This window comes from Crocodylus porosus, unplaced genomic scaffold (assembly GCF_001723895.1).
Source record: "Crocodylus porosus isolate Cpor-Errol unplaced genomic scaffold, CroPor_comp1, whole genome shotgun sequence".
Classification (NCBI taxonomy): Eukaryota; Metazoa; Chordata; order Crocodylia; family Crocodylidae; genus Crocodylus; species Crocodylus porosus.
The window spans coordinates 7,169,323-7,190,829 of NW_017728926.1; the positions used below are offsets into that span (position 1 = coordinate 7,169,323).

The 21,507-nt window shown below is 43.1% G+C and overlaps 1 protein-coding gene across 1 annotated transcript in view; it reads left to right on the top strand.

Annotated features, from left to right (window-relative positions):
* Positions 1 to 21,507, top strand: part of CFAP74 (cilia and flagella associated protein 74) — a 100,718-nt gene that overhangs the window by 69,336 nt on the left and 9,875 nt on the right. Inside the window, exons 21-29 of the mRNA XM_019541291.1 lie at positions 1,718 to 1,846; positions 8,924 to 9,011; positions 9,881 to 10,054; positions 11,922 to 12,055; positions 12,588 to 12,864; positions 13,651 to 13,791; positions 14,579 to 14,742; positions 16,176 to 16,310; positions 16,736 to 16,845. Of these exons, the coding sequence (XP_019396836.1) occupies positions 1,718 to 1,846; positions 8,924 to 9,011; positions 9,881 to 10,054; positions 11,922 to 12,055; positions 12,588 to 12,864; positions 13,651 to 13,791; positions 14,579 to 14,742; positions 16,176 to 16,310; positions 16,736 to 16,845 (1,352 nt within the window). The remainder of the gene's footprint in view (positions 1 to 1,717; positions 1,847 to 8,923; positions 9,012 to 9,880; positions 10,055 to 11,921; positions 12,056 to 12,587; positions 12,865 to 13,650; positions 13,792 to 14,578; positions 14,743 to 16,175; positions 16,311 to 16,735; positions 16,846 to 21,507) is intronic.

Below are 21,507 nucleotides of genomic sequence, written 5' to 3' on the forward strand. Positions count from 1 at the left end.
AATCTACCCTCTGCCAGCTTGTGACCATTATTCCTGGTCACTCCTGGCGGTGCTTGGGGGAACAGGGACTCCCCCCAGTGCCTGCTGGTCCCCCCTGACTAGTTTGTAAACGACCACTAGTTCCCCCCTCAGCCTCTCCTCGTAGGGCCTGCCCTGCTGCCCCCTGATTATGCGAGTGGTCCTCCTTTGGAGCCTCTCCATGTTGTTCACATCCCTTTTGAAGTGCGGCACCAGAACTGGCCTGACCAGTGCCGCATAGAGGGGGAGTATCACCTCCTTGGCCCTGCTCGAGATGCATCTGTGGATGCACGACAAGGTATCGTTGGCCTTCCTGACTGCATCCCCACACTGCCGGCCCATGTTCATTTTGGCATCAGTAATGACTCCAAGATCATTTTCTGCCTCTGCACTGATGAGAAGGGAGTTCCCCAGCCTGTAGGTATGGTGCCGGTTGTTCCTCCCCAGGTGCATCACCTTGCACTTGTCGGTGTTGAATCTCACACACACCCACAGCCCCCCCCACCTTTACAAAATCCCATACACACCCCACACTTACCCCCCAACCATACAAAGTACATGCATAATTTTGCATAATTTCATTTTTTCTGCTCATCATTTTGAGTTTTTATCTGTGCAATTAAAATTGTGATTAACTGCAACTATTTTTTTAATCGCACAACTAATTGTGATCAATTTTTAAAAATCATTTGACGGCCCTAGTTACAACAGATATTTCAACTCCTGTTTTTTAGTCACAGTTCACCATAGTTCATGGAACACACCCTGTAGATATGATTTTTTTTTATCACTGCAGTTCCTGGTATAAAAAAATTCCTTGCTTTCTAATGCAATTAGAGTATCTTTCCTTTCTATTTATATTTTACTAGGTGCCAGCCACTGAACTCTAAAGCCTCTTTAGATTACTTGAACAAATCAGGCCATCAGAATTCACCAAATAGCTGTTTGTTGTTTTATTTCTGTGCACCATCCACTTTTGGGGTAATTCCTCTTATTTCCCTAGCATAAATTATGGCATTTTGCACTTGCCAACATGTGAAACCATAGCTAGATACCATGGTGATTGCTGCAGTTTCTTTCCTCTGTTAATGACAGAGTTAATGCTTGGTTAATTTAATTTTAATCTTGCCCTTTCTGGGATTGCAGTGGCCTAACAAGGTTTAGAGTCAGTCTTACAGTGGGGCTACTCCATCTGAGTGGGTTCCCTGCTGCAGCCCAGACCATTTAGTGGCCAACTACCAACTCAGCTAGATGGCTTGAATTCCTGGAGCAGCTGATTAACAAAGGTCTAATGTGTAATAACTAGTTGGCATTCTGTAACACATCAGCTTTGATCTTCAGTCTGCTCTGCTGATGTATCACTGTTTCAAAGTCACTTTTAAACATCTATCTACAGAATATTTCACTTCCAGTGCAGCTGGGGAAACTCAAAAATAGAACACAAGATTCTGGAAGTACTGCACTTTGAGAGTCAATACAACTCTGCGAGTTTTCTTTAACAGTTCAGGGTCTGACATAGAATTGGACCAAGAATAACTCTAAAAATTGGAATTGGACCCAGAATAACTCTAAAAATACACAACTGAGTCAAAAGGGGAAAAAGGCAAAACATAGTAGATGAATAAAACTGAGAAAACCATATTTGAACTTGGAGTGGATACATTACAGAAGTACTCAGGGCCTTCTGATCTGTTTACAGAGCAAAAACTGCATTGCGCTTGAAGTTTGAAGTATGTAAAGAACTGAGTAAATACATGGAGCTGCTTCCGAAAACAGGTTACATTCAAGCCCAGTCATCCTTCAGCGTGCAACTGAAGTTCCTGCCCAGGTAAATAAGCAATATTAATCTCTTGTCTGTTTAATATAAAATACCTTATTTTAAAGAGCCACACAGTGGAAAGTCAGAGTAGGCCAAAATTTTCCTTGTCTTTGTCATGGGATGGGGTCCTGAAGGATGGCCGTGATCTCCCTAAGGCCCCTTTACCGTGCCAAGTTGGCCCGATGGGCACCGTCTATTCCCGCCTGCCACATCTTTGATGGAATGATTAATAGGGAGGCTGCCTTTAAGTCCTCTTGGACATGGTCTTGATTGATTCTCTGGACCCCATGGGTTTCTGGACCTCCACCTTCAAAATAGGTGTCACAATGGGTGTTTTGGGGCACCCTAGCCTCATGGGCTATGCATGGTTCAAGCTACCCCTTTACCACGCCCCAAGCCTTGCAGGTGGTACGGACGTTGTTTGATCTAGGCCTTGTTGTAATTTGGCCCCCTTGTCCTCCCTGGGCTCTCTGCAGTCCTGTCTTGCTCTGTGCCTCACTGGCACCTGGGCTCTCTGCAGCCCTGCAAAGTGCTGCGTCCTCTCTGGCGCCGGGGTCTGTGCACCCCAAATGCTGTGCCCTCTCTGGCGCCAGGGTCCCCACACTGCCATGGACCCCCAATGAGGCCTCCTCCTTCCCCTAATAGCCTCACCCAAACCACCGGTCCTGTAAACAAAAATCAACCTGCAAGCCCCAAGGCTATAACATAAATTGAATCCACCTGGCTGTAACATCATTCGAGCCACTCTGGGAGTGCTCCATCCCTCAACAGTATCAGAAGCTGCCCCTGCAGACAGGCCTCTCCCCTTTGCTTGCTCTGGGAGACCTTCTTCCCCCTTGGCTGCTGGCAGGGAACTCCCCTCCTAGCCTCTGCCCCGGGGTTTATATATAAGACAGGCCTGCCTCTTCCTGCCAGCTGACCAGGTGCAGGTGCAGACTAACTGCCTCCTTAGCAGGTTGCCATGGCCTCCTGCCTGGCTCTTTGGGCTCTCCCCAGGCAGTTCCTGCACTTCTAGGAGCAGGGCACCTTAGTGCCCTGAAACAGTCTTATGTCCACTGACTGCAGGGAGCTGGACTTTACACTTTGATTTCACTGCAGTTGCATGTGTATTCTGAACTTGGCCCATTTCTCTCTCCTCTTCCCTCCTCCTCCTTTATATTTATGAAATGTCAAGAGGAAATTAACTTGGATCACTTTCCTATGTGGTAATGCTTTCCCTGCTGTGACCACAACAGTGTGAAAACCTTAGCATTTGCAATGCTGATGGCCCTTTTTTTACTACAATGGAAGCCAGTCTTGCACAAGAATAAGTGGCACAGCATAGTCACACAGTTGACAAGGTATTAAGCTATCTGTATAGTGTGCTTAGTTCACACAACATTAATTAGGTCAGCCTTGAACAAGTGACCCTGTATTATGACACAGATGAAGAACAGCCACATTTGCTGCTGTGTATCTCCTGTGCCATGCATCTTTTCCTTGAGAGGTTATACAGTACTACATTTATCTCTAGTTTCAGGCTGAATTTTGCAGATTTAAAATGGAAAGGTGCTAGGTTTTTTTTTATTAAAGGTATCAAAAGCTTTATCCCATCATGTTATAATAAGAATACATTCATATAGAATAGTCCAGTTACCTAAACTAGAAGATCCAGTTAGGCTAGTTTTGTGATTTGGTCTTTTCCTGGCTGTGCTCCAACTAAGGCAATAATCATTATTTTTAAATAGAGTTAGATAATAGGGCTGTGTGAAGGTTCAGTCCCTGATTCAATTTGGTGGAGATTTGGCCCGATTTGGTGGCTGAATCTCCGAATCTGAATTGAATCAGAGGACCCTTTAATCTCTCCGAATCGAATCGGAACCCTCCAAATTGATTCGGAGAGATTTGGAAAGATTCAGAGACTCAGACATAGACACAGCTTTAACTGTTTTTTCTACAGGGGCTTGTGAATGCTGTGGTACTGGGGCGCATGGAGCATCCCACAGAAGCACAGGGGACCTTCCCAGCGCACTTGGCATCAAACCTGGAAATGGAGTAGAAGCACTTCCAATCTACTTCTGGGTCTGCCGGGGAGCGCACTGGGGAGCTCCCCCATGCCCCCTTGCTCGGTGACTGGGTCTGGTGGGGGGCACCTGGGGTCCCCCTGTGGCCAATCACTGAGCCAGGGGTTGGGGGAGGGCCTGTACGCTCCCCGTCAGACCCCGAAGTGGGCCAGAAGTACTTCCAGTCCACTTCTGGGTTTGCCACCAAGCACGTGGAGGGGCCCTCTCTGCACTCCTGCGGGATGCTCCATGCACCCCAGTATCAGGGTGTTTACGAGCTGTGCCTGCTACCTCAAGGTATGTAGAAAAAACATTTCAAGCTGTGTCTGTGTCTGAATCTCTGATTCTCCGAATCAACATCGAATCTTCAGATTCAGATTTGGGCAAATCAAATAGGGGACAGTGATCCGAATCAACTCATTGAATCACTGTCCCTGATTTGGGTCGAACTGAATAGGGCCCACTTTGCACACCCCTATTAGATAAGTCATTGTCTGTTCCTTTTGGTGTGATTGCATGGTTAGGTTGTGATGCAAGTATAAAGCCAACAGCTTCACTGCAGTTATTTCAGATTTAAGAGAGCATTAATGACTTTGGCCAATTTCCATTGGTGCCATGCACCTGTATTTCCTGTTGATTTTGTATGGCCCTGCCTATTTCCATATGTTCAAATTTTTACACACATATACTCAGGAGCTCTCAAAATCAGATACTCAGTTTCTAAAATGAAGATTCCAGGTTAGTAACCAAAGCTCTTAATAACATGACATCCAAGGAAAATAATGGATGCAGTTCTTCCTACAAACTAGAATCTATCAGATTACAGTGACAGTTTGCCATTATTATGGCCTAAACTCAGATGTTGTGAAACACCATTACTGACTGAGTGGATAAAAGCACTGTTTGAATTAAAAACGTTAATCTTCATTTGAAAAATGAGACGGCTTGAAAAAATTTGATTTGACAAAATGAAGACAGTTCTGATTCATGAAATAAGAACCAGGCTACTTTGTCATACAAATCAGTATTAAAAAAGGGTTTTTTTTTTAGTAGAAGCCTGATGTATAATGCTGAGCTAGTGATACATTTATATAAATGCTTCATTGACTCAGTATTACAAATTCAGCTTCCTGGGAAGAAAGAATGCCATTAAAAATAAAGCTTGAAAACCATACAGTATGAATGTTAAGCATACAGACAGGATGACTCTAATTAGGGCATGGGAAGCTCTCCATGTTTGCAGTGCATAACCCAGTACTTAGTCAGCTAGCCTATATTGTATCTGTATATCTGCTTGCAATAAAATCACAGCTTCAGCATGTTTGAAACTTGGATCTTTAATCTGCTGCCTGGCAGAACTCTCAAGTATTCCAACTACTTGGTGTCTCTACCTCTGGAACAGATTCTACAGACACTGGCAGTCTAATTGTGACTTGGACACAACTTTACATAAAAAAATAAAATAGATCTGTCTATTATGAAAGTTTTGGAGACAAAGCATACATTTTAGGTCTGTCTATATTAAAATGTAAATGTATCAAAGATACCAAATTCAGTAGAAACTGATCTAATGAGATTTTCTTTTAAAAGTTTAAGGTGTTCTTTACTAGAAATTGTAGGTCTTAGGCAAGAGCTACCCCCTTGGATAGTTTTTGGAATGCAAAAGGAGAATATTGCAGGAATCTGGGGAAGACTTTCTGTTTGCAGAGGTATTTTATTCCTCAACTCCCCAGTAACACAATTTCTACCTCAACATTTCAGATTTGAAAATTCGAGCGAGTATAAGATAAAGGAAAATATTTACTACCCTAATTGAGATCAACATTTTCTACGATGATCATTTCACTTGTTCATTAACTGTTATTTTAAAATATAAAATTACATTTAACTTTCTGAGTGGGATATTTCAGTTTCCTGACAAGGCTTCACAAGGCTTCTGGAACGCTATCTTTGGCAGTGGCTTAGCTTTGTTTTTTAATAGGATCATTTCACTAGTGCTGCTGCTGCTATGTCTGTACCTGTCCAGCAACACTGTTGGTGGAGGTTAGCATTTAGCTTATGGTAAAAGAAATAAGAGCTGCTTGTAATTTGCTTTCCATAAGCAGGCAGGGTGACTCTAAGGTCTTGGAAAGACCTCCATGTCTTCAGTGCATATCCCAGTACTTAATCAGAGAACCTGTATTGTAACTGTAGTCCTGCTTGCAATAAAGACATGGCTTCAGCCATGGTATGTAAGTAGTGATTATTTTAAGGAATGAGGAGAGAGCAAGAAGGCTGGAAATCATTAAAGAATGTAAATATCAAGGGCAATTATGTACTATGGCACACAGAGATAATATAGTGAAACAAAGAGAAATGTTGCTGAATACTGGGAAGATTTTCCTCTATGTAGTGGTCAGGCCCAGAGAGCAATGAAAGTTCATTGGTTTTTTGAGAGTAGATTGGATATAACAGGAGAGCGTGCATTGTTGAGAGCAGTCCTGAACTGGCAAGGATTAAAATGCACGATGGCATAACATTTAGAAGGGAGAAACTGAAACAATGTTGTCTTTAAAATGACACAGAGAAAATATGTGACTTAAACAATGGTCAATAACGACTTAAATATTTCTTTGAAAAACATCTTTTTGCTTCACTGTTCTACAAACAGTGGCAATTGTGGAAAACTTATCTAGAAAGCTGGTAGCAGGAATAGTAGCACTGTGGAAACATAAGAATGGGAAACTATTCACTCTGATGCTGAAGTACTATAAATAGATGTATAGATCTAAAAATGCTAGAGCTTTTGTAATAACTTGGCTTGAAGCTCTGAGCTTATGATAGCAAGAGGCTTCATTAACTAAAACCCACATATTCCCTGTAAATGACAAATCTGGTATGTAATCAGACAGATGCTGTTGGTCTTCAAGCTTGCTCTAGTTCTGCAGCCGGTCTTTATTTATGTCTTTCCCTTGTGTTGTGATCCCATTGATACTGACTCAGAGGAGCTGGTAATTAATTAATGTCAATGTCAAAAGGAACAGATTGCCTAAGTTGGTTTGCTCATGATTGCATGGGGTGCAGGAGGCTTATATACTGATTACAAAGCAGGTTTTAAGTCCTATTTATAGCCTTAAATATTTTACTAGTAAAAATAAGAGTGCAATATTGGTAATATTTTTCTAAAATGCCTGTAAATGCAATCCTGCTGCAAAATTGGCTTCTGTGGTCACACAAGCAGAAAACACTTAAATGTCCAATTCGTCATTTAGTATGAATTTATTGCACATAGCAGACTAGACTGTTTCCATGTCTACCTTTTTAATTCTAATGTAATAATTAAAATAGGTGTTACTAGTCCAGGCTACCTCCTATATTTCTCATTTGTAGGAATAAATTGCTCCCATTCCAACAGACACTTATACCTACTTCCAGATACTTCAGAGCTTTGAGAATTTGGGTACTGGGAGCTCTAGTCCTTGCATTTGTAAAAAAATGTATCATTATGCTTATTATTCTCATTTTTCCCATATCTATTTCTTGGGTAAATGCATAATTACTTTATGCATAAAGATCCCTGAAACACTATTTAATTACTAGGCCTGTGCAAAGCAGCTAGTATTCGCTTCGGATTCAGCTGATTTGGGGGTCAGTGATTCCATTCGGTGATTCGAATCATTATCCTGAATTGAGTCAGACAAATCTGATTTGGAGATTTGGCTGCTACCGAATCAGCTGAATCTCTGAATCACACAAGCCCCATCCCCCGCCCACTCTCAGTGTCTGCCCTGCCTGTCCCAGCTCCTGGCTCTTTGAAAACCAAAGCCCACGGTGGCAGAGCCAGGAGCCCTCGACTCTTCCCACTCCCCCAGAACCCCCATAGCTGCCCTGTCTGTCCCAGCTCCCAGCCCTTAAAAAAAAAAAAGAAGCCCTTTACCCCCTAGCACCTGCCCCCAAATACTTCCCTACCATCACCCCCTGCTAAGACTGCTACCTCCCAGACACCTGCTTCTCCTGCCACAGCCTCTGCTCCCTCCCCATTGCCTGCTCCCCCTCCCAGCCACTGTTGCCGCTCCCCCACTGCCTCATCCTACTACCCCAGCTGCTGCTTACCCCTCTGGCTCTGGTGGGGGGGGAGGGGAGGATGTAGGCTGCCCATTGCGGGCTCAGAACTCCCCATCCTGCTGCCCTCCCCCCAGGGGCCTCCATGGCCCAGCAGGCGGGACCCAGCACAGGAGGACGGGGAGGCTCAGTGTTGCTGCTGGGAGCTCCATGTCAGTGGTGTCACCCTGGCATGGTGTCCCCTGCCCACCCAGCAGCAGCAGCAGTGGCAGTATGGGGTTGTACCCCCTACTGCTGCTGGGAAGGCAGGGGACACCTCACCATGGCAGCACGGCTGGCACAGGGCTCCCTGCACTGGCACCGAGCCTTTCCACCCCATTTTGCCACAGAAGCCTTGTGGGGAGGGCTGCAGGCTGGGGAGCCCTGAGCCTGCAGCTGGCAGCCTGCATCCACCCCCACCCCATGCACAAATCTGGGGTTTATGTGCTCCCCATGCCTCCCTCCCTGGGACTGAGTGACCCCATATTTTATCATTGCAGCCCCAAATGGGGTCATGACCCAAAGGTTGGAAACCACTGCTATAGACAGTGCTCACTTGCATAGTGATGGTTACTTGAAAGTACGGTCATTGGGAAGGAAATTTACAACGAACAGCTTCTCTAACAAAACTACATTTCCTGTCTCTTGGCTATAACGTAATTCCCCTAGGTGACTTATGTTTCTCGCTTGTGTTTTTCCTCTACCTTCTTCCCCAGGACCTACATACAAAGATTTTCTTTAGACCTGAATCCAGTAAAGCACTTAAACAAAGACATGAATAGGACCATTTGCGTTCACATACTTGCTTAGACTGGAGCCTCAATAAAAGTACCTTTTAGATCTTAACGAATACATTCATCTTATATTTGATTCAGAGCACAGCCACTGAAGCTTTACTGTTTCATATTATCTCGGTAACAATTTTCTTGGCCTCAAGAAAAACAAATGCATTTTTCTATTTTAGACGCTCTCTTCCAGAAGATGCAGGAGGATATTTTGATAAAGAGACAAGGGTTCTGGAAGTCCCGATGACAATATCAGTTGCTGATAAGGTTAGTGATAATTTGTACTGAAAGTAGTAGAAGATATAAATTTTAACAAGATTTCCACAAGCCAAGCATCCAGAATAGCAGTGTTGAAACAGCAGTCATTTTGTGCTGCTTCAGATGGTGATATCCTTACACCAACTTACTCTGAGCTGTCCTGAAATCAAAGCAGTGGGATAAGTGACAAGGTATGAATCCTGAGTCACAGAGCAATCTTGTTGAATACCAGACAGGAGTACACGTGGACTCAGCTACCACTCCTAAGTAAGGAGTGGCAGACCTATTCTTCAGCAATCCAAAACATAGATCTGTGTTCTAGCAACGACCATGATATATTTTGGGGCCAAATTTATGCCACCATCATAGATACAATACAGCTGACTTCAGTGAAGTTGCTCTTGGAGATACTAAATCTACATTAGCTCCTTTCATGTTCTAATGAGTCTTACTCACTAAAAGGTATTCAAAATGGTACAATAAATTGCTGAACTGGCTGAAGTCCTAACAAGCATCTTTAAAATGTAAGCTCTGGAATTTCAAATCCTATTAAAGGTGCTCAGTTATTCCTTGGGGCTCCCTATATTACAGACTACTCTCAGGTTTTACAGTACAAAGTTTTATTCTGACAGTATAAACTGTTGTACAGCAAGCTTATCATACATGTATCGAAAGAGGAATATTTTACACAGTAAAACACAGTATTAAGCTGAAGTTCAAAATAAACACGTTAATTAAAACAAATGCAATTGAGGAATAGAATAGAACATCTTCACTTAACTGTGTTTTATAAGAATCATGTCATTTAAATCATAGACTTTAATTCTTACTTGGTATTTCAGCTGTAATACTTACCAATGTTCTTGCACTTGTTTCAGATTAAACCAGCTACATTTACTGTCCATGCAATTGTTACCACCTCTGATTTAGAAATTAGTCCTGCTGAAGTGAATTTTGGATATTGCACTATCTATGAAACTCTTCAGACATCCATCACTCTAACAAACAAATCCATCCTGCCACAAGAGTTCGGATTTGTGGATCTTCCTGAGGTGTGGTAACTACCCACACTTACTTTTTGTGTTTAAAATTCACTTAATTCTTGTGAGACCCTCATAGAATGAATTGTGACTGATTGTCATGGTTATGCCCCTACCAGCAACCTAAAAACTGTAAGGATCAGATAAGTATTCTAATTTGCATATGTAAATTCAATCTTAGTGTACCACTAAGCACTTGCAAAAGTAATATAAGAACAGTAAGCCCACTCCAAATAATATATTTCCATAAAAGTTTCACTCTTCCTCCCCCGCCCCCCACACCTGACACCATCTCCTAGATAAAATAGGTTAGTATCATCAGTTTTTAGAACAGAAAACCACACTCTGGCATCAAAAGGCATCTGCAGGGACTTAGTCCTCAGGGGATGATTCCAAGTAGTGGCTGTAGGCAAATCTGTATTGCCAAATTTAAGACTTCACTTTCAGTTGTAAAAGCCTGTTAAAGTATGGCCCAGGTTAAAATGATTTCAGTGGAACTGGAAGAAAAGCTTTAGAAATGACCTCAGGGATTTTTTTTTTGTTCAGCAAGAAGAGAACCCAAAATAGTTACTGCAGTAGCAGAGTGAGATATCCCTGTTCCTTCACTAAGGTCTTCATGGAACATGGAAGGCAAGAGACAGCACCATTCACATACAAGATCACAAACCACCTCAGCTTTGTCTACATACTTAATTTAAAAAGTGTAGTTCAAGTGATTATTGTGCCTAGGTGACTCCAAATCACTTATGGATGTTCAGTAGTAGATCCAGGCCAGCAAACAGGGTGCAGCAGTAGTGGAAAGCTCACTGCGGACATTTAGCAAGTTCAACGTGTCTGGCAACCAGGACTGGAGCTCTGTGATGAACCAGCAATGAAAGGGAGTGGAAGTTCCCCATCGCACTTGCTTGATCCACCTCAGGATAAGTTCAATTTACAAATTGCAGTGTTTTCTATCTCTCAGTCCTGCAGACAAACAGGACTTAGAGTCCAGTTAGGTTATTTCAGGTTCATGCATCACCGGCAGCATTAAAAATGCTGCAGGACAAACTGGCCTCTGTTATACCTGGGTAACTCAAATTTTCCTTAACTTCCAGATATATCCAGTTATCAAACTGTACAAATTCATTAGGGGTTTCCTGAATGACAAACATCACTGGACCCTACAGTACTGCTTTCTGGAGGTCACAATTTTGTACTGGGGTTTAGTATTAAGGAAAGAGAATTGCATTTTTAAGCTAATGAACAACACTACCACAAGATCAAATTGTTATAAACTCATGGGTAACTTTAGATTAAAAATAAGAAAATTTGTAGCTCACAGAGGAATAAAATTTTGAAATGGTCTTCCAAATAAAATAATGTGGGCAAACAACTTGAATTGCTTTGAGATTAAACCAGATGAGTTTATGAAAGGGCCGGATCTCTGGCTTAATGAGCAGGGTGTGAGACGTGGTCCCCAGGTTGGGATAGAGAGAGTACTTTTTGTATTGTGGAAGGTTTGTGGTAATACAGCACTTTAGGATTTTTGCTGGTCATATGTAGGAAGGAATTTTTTTCCATTCATGAATAATGCTGGCTGGGAGAGAGGTCCTGTTTTTCTGATTTTAGGATGTTTCCCTCCCCCCACACTTTCCACTACAACAGACTTACCAGCTGGACCCGGCAGCTCTCCACACTGCCACACTGTGCTCCTTGCTGCCTGCATTCACGGGGCATTTATCAGCCACATTATTGGCCACATCAGCGAAAAAAGCCGATTGCCAATACAGTACATTTTCCTTATATCGGTGCTGATCTGATATGCGACCTATGTACCAGTGCACCTCAAGTTTTCAATACATTTTAATAAAACTAGCTTTTATTTTTTGCCCTTCGGAAGTTTGTTGAAGTTCAGCCTAATGATGGATTTGGGACTCTCTTGCCCCTTGAAAGTCTGAACTTGGACATATTCTTTAAAGCCAAGAAAGCAAAAGACTACAGCTTTGAGCTAATCTGCAAGACAGAAATTAACAGGTATGTTAATAGAATAGTAGCTAGTGTAGAAATGTTAGTGTGATGCAAGGTTATATTCTGATTAAGTCCCAGCATGCATGGGAGAGGCTATTTGCCTTGGCATTTTGGTTTCTCTCCTCCTGTCCCACCCAGAATCCAATGTGGTCATATTTCCTGAACTGTAAGGTTGCTTCTTATTTTCTTCACCTGAAACATTTTATTGGTGGAATTACTGAAGCATTACTTTGGCAACATATAGATTTCTTCTAAAGATAGTCCATATCTATGCAATTGATGTCACTGTCAGATGTGACCTCACTGGACATATATGCAGAAGCTCAAAGAGACCATTCATCTAGGTCCTCTCTAGGAAACTGTACATTTTAATAAACAGAAACCATATTTGCCTCATCCTACCATCCTTAGGTAAAATTCCCATTGCAGCCACTGAGATTCCTTCTTGACTAGGACAGCAGGATCAGTTTCCTAGGTTTCTAGGCTGTTTAAAAAGCTATGTTTATGCTGAGACAATTTATGGTGTGTTTATTTTTAGACAATTCAAGCTGTCATGCAAAGCAGTTGGAGTCCACCCACCTCTCGAGTTGTCTCATTCCTTAGTTCAGTTTGCTGCAACAGCTTTAAATGATGTATCTACAGCAACACTGTATGTGATAAATTCACATGTCAGCCTTAACCGCTTTACTCATGCTGTCCCAAGAATTGGCAAAGGGCAAACTGCCCCTGTTGGACCTACTTCCTTTGAATTTCATGTGCCAGAAAGTTCTCCTGTGACAGTCATACCATCTGTTGGGACCGTGTTGCCAGGGAAGGTAAATTTACTCTTAGCATGTCAAGTATTTGAATAAGAAGAATAAAAACCTTTGATCATCTCTGTCCTTGCAAACTTTTATTTGTAACAGAAGCACAAAAGCCAGGTACGGATATTACATTTACAGGTATAAGTGATCAGAAACCGGTCTATACTCATAAGACAACAGATGTTTGGCACACAAAACTGGTCTATATGTAGAACAGTTCAGCACACCCTTTAAACATGGTGGAACCCAGTCTAAGATTTGCCTCCTCCGCCTAAGCGTGAATGTGTGTTCTGTTCACTACTGACCTAAACTACACTGCTTACAGAAAATTGTGTAACTTGGATGGTTTCCACCTCAGACTTTTTGAATGTCTGTACCTAGCCATACTATTTACTAGTCATGGAGCTAACACATTCTTGTGACTGAGCTTGAAGGAATATTTTTTTAATGGGAATCTAGGCCTTGAATCTACAAACATACAGATGGGAGTCACATTACTTCATTGGACAAGTCCCCAGGATGGCTCTTAACCAGTATTGTCACAATGATATGTTCAGCTGAAGAGCATTTCAGTGTAGAAGACTTAGGGTATTTTAAAAGCTTTGTAGCACTGTGGCCTTTTCCCTTAGATTCCCTTGACTTGGTTCTAAAGGGTCTAAGTTATTAAGGAACAAACTCTCACAGCTCCTGTTGAGCTCCATGGGAAAAGCCCCTTGGTACTTTTCGTTCCTGCTCTGTCCCTAGGTGTTGTTAACTTGCATTCTAATGTCTCCCATGTATGTGCTCTTTCAATCCCAGAAATGCTTGATTCAAGTATCCTTCAGACCAGTACTGTCAGATCAGCAAATCAGAAAGGAGGCCGTTCAGATGCTGAGTAAAGCAACTGCAACAAGGACATTTTCAGAGAAGAGGATGCGTGAATCAGAAATGCATATAAATGTAAGAAATGTAAAAACCAACATGTTAGTCAGCCAACCCTAACATGGAAATGATACTCATTTTACTGTAGGATGTGTGTTAAAATGAAATGTATTTGCAATTAAAAGTACAATAAATGAAGCCTAGCCATATGGCACAGAGTATCAATACAGACAAAATTCAACTGCTGTAATAGTTAATGCGATCAGTCCATAACTAAATAAGTCATAAGGCAACACTTCCAGAAAAATACTGGAGCAACTTAAGAGCTTTTGAAAATGTCTTTTGAAGTAACTTGAGCACTTTTGAAAGCTTTAGTTTATAGATAATGCGATATATGGAATACGAATGAAAATATTATTCAGTGATTCCAATAAATTTACACAAGGGCCTAACTGATATGAATGGATGAAAAGCAATTACACTTAGCAGCGTTGCATCCATTTACTCTCATAGGGGATGTGTGCTTTGAGATAGAATGAAGATGCGCTGAGTTTGAAATATCCTGTTTTTCTTTAGTTCTATTATCCTCCATGTAACTGCTTGCTGCTGGTAAGCTGCATCCATGATTTATCACCTTAATCACTGTTCTTACCCTGTCCTGGTGCATCCATGTGTCATCTCATGTTTATATAGCTAGATCATAAGCAAGGGACTACCTTTTATTTATGTGACTGTATAACACTGTATAATTACTGATTGGGACCTGTAGGCATTGTTGAAATACAAAAAAATCCATAATTTCAAAATCTCTTCCTTAATATATAATTGGTGTGGTGTGTAAAGGGCTGTACTTATATATTTACAGAATAAGAAAAAAGATGACTCTTTGGCTGGGAAAAGGGAAGGAAGGAAAGCAAGTACGATTGCTATCAAGCGACTGTCTAGCATACACCTTTCCAAGCACAGAGACAGTAAACATTTGACCACATCTGGCGTTGAGTTCCCCAAACCAGAAAATATAAAACCTGAGTAAGTAAGTAACAGCCACTTTTACTGTGCAGCAAACAAATGCAGTGCATTAAAATGATTTAATTAATCCACTATATCCTATGGACAAGCAAGGAATCTAATTCAAGGCGTGAAATGGTCTTTTCTGTATTGTAAAGGTTATTTCCAAAATTAGCATTGCTTCTAGTCTCTGTGGCTAGAATATCTCCTGTGAGACACAGAATCTCTCCTTATGGATCAAATATAAGAGGACTTGAAATGACATACTACACAGCACTAAACATTGTTGTACTATAATTCAGCTGAACCAATAGTGATACTAATTTAAAAGGGCGGTTGGCCTATTTTTCAAGGAAGAGTCTGATTTTAAAGTTTTAATAACAGAAGCTAAAGGCAAACTATGCAGGTCTTTCAAATAAGTATGAAACAATTGTAGTAATATGAAATTGTGACATGCTCATAGCCACCATACAAGCTGATGGACATGCTCTGCCCCTTGAGCCATGTCACAGCTGGGTCTATTCACCTGGCATGACTTGCTGTTTACACTGGGATTTACCTCTGGAGGCAGTGATCAGTGGTTTCTGCAGGGCCCAGGGTAACTCTATTGGCATGTCTTCTGTGGGGCTCCTTCTCCCCCAACCCCACCCCTTTCCACTCGTGTGTTTATGATCAGCCTCGGTGACACTCAGATGCAGTGACGGGGACTTTTTCTCCTGCACTGGGGCTCAGGGAAGATGACGACTGCAGGAGGTCTTGCTGCTGTCCCATGCGCTCTGAAAATTGCAATACAGCTAAAAATCCAAGTGCTCTCCCCTGTTTCAGTCTTCCGGTTTCCTTCAATCCCGAGGCTCCCAGGGCCCATGTCAACTGGTGGAGCTCCTTCTGGCCATGTGGTGCTGGCCAGCTTGTCCACAGACCAGCCATGTAGGTGCCAGTGCCGTGGTGAGTAGGGCAGAAACCTGTCACAGAAATAAAATTCCCTCCAGGGCAAAAGACAAACACAAGGGCTACATGTCTTGTAGATAGCCCAGCAGTACCTTATTTTAGGTCTTATTTGTATTAGCACAGTTGTAGTAGTATAGTTCATTACAAATTAATTGCATATCTGAAAACTTTGAGACATTGCCAGGCATACCATATCATAGAAATATGATTTAGGAGCATTACTGTAGTTCAAAAAGAGTCACTGAAAAATGTATCATGGGAGAAATGCACTCAGAATTTTCCTGTCTTTTCTAACGTGACATTAAGTATCTTAAATCAGAATTTTGTTCTCTCTAATGCAAATAGAGAAGGAAACCAGATAATGATATATGAAGAATAAGTGCAAATAGCCCAGTAGGTCAGGTCTCCAGTGCAGGTATTATGTTTGGTACCATTAAGACTAAAGTTTCCTGTTACTATATAAATGTTTTTGTCTCTTATTAAAATAATTTTCTTGGACTCTTTAGCTCTGAAGAATATATGGCAGCCCAGTCTTCCCTGATTAGAAATTTCAGAGGGCAGTTTGAGAAATACATCATACCTTGCTTTGTTGCAAGTGGAGATATTGATGAAAAGGGAGTCTCTGAAACTTTAAACTACAGGTACTGTATACATGAGCAGCATGGAGCTGGGTAAAAGTAATTCGCAGTGGATCAGAAAGATAAGAGGAAAGTAGGGGGCTGAATGTTGAAAGAGTTGTTGAAAAAGCGATTATTCTGTTTTGGGGAAAGCCAGATTCTGATCTTAATTGTCCCATAAATCAGTGGAAGTTCTTGGAAGTTAAACCAATGCAACTGAGATAAGAATCTAGCCTGCTAATGTCAAAGCAGCTTAGAGAATATTTATTGTGTAAAGTTTATAAGCTATATCCAGTTCACCTCTTCTACTTATGCAGATGCAAGAAAATTAGCAGCTGCCAAGAATTATATTAAACTGATTTACTGCTCCACCCCACGTGCATAGAATAAGACCAGATTTATAACACCAGATTTTATTCTCTGTATGATCATTTTTTCCATCTCCCCAGTCCTTATAACACCTTGTACCTAGAATTGCACTGTCCTGCAGTAGCACCATCTGTTGTGATCACGTCAGATAATGGAAAAAACATCATCAACTTTGGGGAGGTTGCAGTAGGTATGAAGTTTAAGTTACATTTTGAGTTTTTGATTTATTTTAAACATAGTTTTATTCTGACTTTCTTATTCACTGTAGATGCAATTTACAAATAGAGGCCACATGTAGGCACCCAAATGGTAATTAGGATCCTAGATTAACACTTCAGGCATTGAACAGTAGGGCTGTGAGAAACAGCACTGTTTCATTTTGACTTCAGTTTTGCTGTTTCAGAGGGATAATGTTTTGTTTTGCTGTTTCGAAGTACTGTTCCGTTTAATTTCGTTGAAACTGTTTCCCTGTTTTGATGCTGTTTCAACACATTTCAACATTTTGCCCATGAGGAATCATGAAAATGCCTATAGTTTTGTCATTTCTTGCCTGATTCAGATAAGAATTGCAGGGATGGTAGCCTCTTTTGAGTGCATGGAGCCTGCCAAGTTCCAAGGATGTAGGTGCAGGAGTTTCTGGGAAACTGCACCTCAAACAGTTCAAAGCAAAACTCTTACCACTTGCTGGCAGTGGCAGCCTGCTGTCATCCCACACGCATATCTGGGGACCCACACCCCCTGAGAGGGCTGCGGGGTTGTGTCAGACTCTTCCTGCAGGGTGCAGGCCCCCCATATCTGCATGTGGGATGACAACAGGCTGCTGCTGCTGGCTGTGCCAACCACTTGGAAGACTGATGCTGCCGCTGGTCCCAGCCTGTAGCGGCAGCCTGTTGTCATCCCGCGTGCAGATCCAGGGGATCGTGCCACCTGAGAGGAGTCTGGCACAGCCCCACAGCCCTCCCAGGGGGTGCAGGCCCCCAGATCTGTGCATAGGATGGCAGTATGCTGCTGCTGCCAGCTGGGGCCAGTGGCAGCACCAGTCTTCCCAGCGCTCAGCACAGGCTGCGCCCACCACTGGTCCCAGCTGGCAGTGGCAGCCTGCTGTCATCCTGTGTGCAGATCCAGGGGCTCATGCCCCCAAGAAAGAGTATGGCACAGTCCTGCAGCCCTCTTGGAGGGTGGAGGTCCCCGGATCTGCGTGCGGGGTTTCAGCAGGCTGCTGCTGCCAGCTGGGGAAATAGCCCAGAGCCACCACGATTACCAGCTGGCAGTGGTAGCCTGCTGTCATCCCGCATCATCCAGGGGCCCACGGCCCCCAGGAAGAGCTGGGGAAAGTGATCGGGGAGCTGGGGAATTCAACCAGGAACTCCTGGTTCAATTCTCCAGCTCTCTGATTGCTTTTCCCCAGCTCTCTGATCATTTCCCCAGCTCTTCCTGGGGGGCGTGGGTCCCTGGATCGGTGCGCTGGGTTTCAGCAGGCTGCTGCTGCAGTTTCAGGGAGCTAGCTGTCAATATCAGAGCAGTCCTTCCCCCTCTCCCTCTCTTTAATTTTTGTTTAGCTGCAAGCAAGTCTGGCTTCGATATTCAAAACTTTCAAAACTTTTGAAATGTTTCGAGTGCCCTCGTTTAATTTCACAGCTGTTTCAAAGCCTTTCAATTCATTTCAATTTCACTGTTTCAAGCTCGAAATGCATCAAAACAGCTTTGAAATGAAACACCCAGCAAAATTTCACATCGCCTTATTAAACAGACTACCTGATGCCCAGACATGGAATTAGGAGCCCTAATTGTGATCAACCTAGTGTGACAATGCTGTGTTCACTTTGACTGTATTCCAGCTACAGGGACTGAGTGAATGTTTAAAGAGGGAGAATTGTTAATAAAATATAGTTCTGTGTGTTATGAATTGATGCAGTTGAACAGAACTCAGTTCCCCTTTTAGTTTTTATTGTCTTGAGTAATAACTGCTAGTAACATCCACCAGTAAATGTGTTGTGAAGATGCATTTTCCCCTGCTGGGTATCATATTTTACCTAGCTAGTGTTCTGAGAACTCAGTGCAGTTACTGAAAGTACTAGCCTGTATACTAGCCATGTAATTTATGGAGCCTTCACCACAGCCACACTGGCTGCATAATATTGATTTACGAGTATGACTTGTGAGGTGAGGTAATATCTTTTATTGGACTAACTTGTATAAATGGAAAAAAAGAGGAGACAAATTATTGGGCTTCAGCCCCCTTTTCAGGGGGGAAAGAAGTAGTCCCAGGCCAAATTCAATGCAAGTTAGAACATCTGCTTTAGTTTAAATTGCCATATTTACCCAAATCCAAAACAGTTCTGAATGTAACTCCCCAATAATTAGATTCTATACATGGAAGACCTATAGATTTGTTGTAATTTTCCATGTATAGAATCTAATTATTGGGTTAAATTCATCTCCTTTTCCTGCTGCAGGAGGGAAGTCAGTGGCAGGGGGGCAGGCAGGGGGGGAGGTAGTAGGAACCAGGCAGTAGGAGCAGATGGTGGGGGACTGAAGCAGATTGCCCTTTGCTGCCTGCCCCCACTCCACTTGCTCCATCTGCTGCTTGCTCCTCATACTTCCATGCTGGTCCCCCTACAACTCGCCCACCCCCATGCCTACCCTGTCAGCACCTTCCCCTCTTCAGTGCCTGGCCCCTCTGCTGCCTGCTCCCTCACCTCTGTTCCTGCAGCCTCTGCCTCCCCTGCCCCTCTACTGTCTCTGCTCCCTCACTCCCCCCTCCACCACTTACCCTTGCTGGGGCTCTGACCTCCCTCCAGTCCAGGGCACAGAGCACATGTTTGCTTCAGTGCCAGCCTGGCGCAGAAGTAGCTGCAGGAGTAGCAGCAGCTCTGGTGGGCTCCAGACTGGGGGGCAGAGTCTGCAGTGTGAGGCGAGGGGTGGGAGGGCAGAGGTGGCAAGGGACAAACATCAGTGATAGCTCTGACCATGACCCCAAGTCAGGCCTGGAGCCAGAGCCACAGCAGCTGCCCGTATTCAAATCCAAAACAAGGGATTTTTATCCTTATGTTAAATGGCGGGGGGAAAAGCCCGCATCTTGGATTTAAGTAAATATGGTATATCGTAACCCTCACCACCACTCTGACTTTACCAGATTTATCAGAGCAAACCTGGAACCAAACCTTGCCAAATCAAATGTAAGACCTACTAACACATCTCTATAGATACCACCGTCAACACATACCATCATAAAACCCTCAGAAATCATGGGTCCTACGCATGCCTACCACAACATCTGATATACCTTATCCTGTGCAAAAACTGTGTGGTGAAACTTCCGAAGAACTTCCAAGAAACTTCCAATTAATTACCAAGGAAAAATGAGAAAGAATAGATATATACCCTATTTCCAGTGGGAGGCCATTTCTCTGTCTCTGCCTTCACAGTCCTTGTCCTCAAAGGAAACACACATAACACCTTCAGAAAGCAAATCTGGGAAAATAAATTCATAAGTTTACTGGACACCAGAAGCCATGAATTGTGAGTTATTGAAGTTATGGCTCATTATAACTTACCTCTGACCCTTTCGTCTGCTACCTTGTCTTTACTCTGTAAGTGATAACGCCTCACTTCCCTATCAAATGGTCAAATTAATTTAATATACCATATTTACCTGAATCCAAGACAACTTTAAATTTAAGATGACCCCTCCAATAATTAGATTCTATACATAGAAAATTATAAATTCGTTATAATTTTCATGTACCGAATCTAATTAATGGAAGGTTATCTTAAGTTTGTCTGGTGGGGAAAGAAATGCCTGCAGTAAGGGGCCAGACTGCCATTTCTTGCTTCCTTGTCATCCTGCCACATGCCTCCCTGATGCCTGGCCTGCCATGCCTGTGCCTGCCCTCTGCTGTCTTTGCCTTGCCCCTCCACCTGCCCCCCAACTTCCTGCCTCCACCAACCCCTGCCTTCCCCGCCCTCCATGCCCCCTATGCCTGCACTCCCACAATCCCATACTACACCCTTCCCCCCTTACATTCTGCTGCAGCTCTTCTTCTCCATCCCCTGCCTGGCTCCAATCCAGCCCAGCCAGGTTGGGGCTGGAGGGACCAGAGTCAAAGGGGAAGGTAAGGGGGACAGCTGTGGGGAGGGGAGCAGGGTATGGCAGGGCAGGCTAAAGGAAGGAGCAGGAAGCAGGGGGGAAGGCACAGGTATGGGGGGGCAGAGCGTGGGAGGGAAGGTTGCAGGTTCTGCCACTCTCACCCACACCCTGTGGGCTCTCCTGCCACGTGCCCTCTCCCCCATCAAACGAGCAGGTGTAGCCAGGACAGGTGGTGGTGCAGCTCTAAATCCAGGGCCAAAACCAGAGTGGAGTTGCTGCCTGACCCAGGCCAATATTTGGATCCTAGACAAGGTTTCCTCCTCCCCATTATGCTGATTGAGGGGGTGGGGAAAACTTTGTCTTGGATTTGAGTAAATACGGTAATAAATTTAAACTAAAGCAGTTGATTGAGCTCATACTTAGCTTAGACTGTGACCTGATGAAGGGCATCTAAAGCCCAACAGCTTGTCTCCTCTCTCTCCTAATTGGTCCAGTAAAATATATTATCTCATCTCACAAAACTTGCTTTTCTATATCCTTGGACCATCACTGCTGTGACATCATTTACATGTATCATATTTAGGAAATCTCATTCAGGCAAAATGCCATAAAATACCTGAAAAGTCTTAGACCTAATAAGTGTCCATAATAGCAATCTGAGAGGTGTCTGGTCTTTTGATTTCTGGGCTTGGGAAGACTAGAAACGGCAGGTATGTTACTTTCCATCTTGCTTATAGCTAACTCCAAAACTCTTCACTAGAC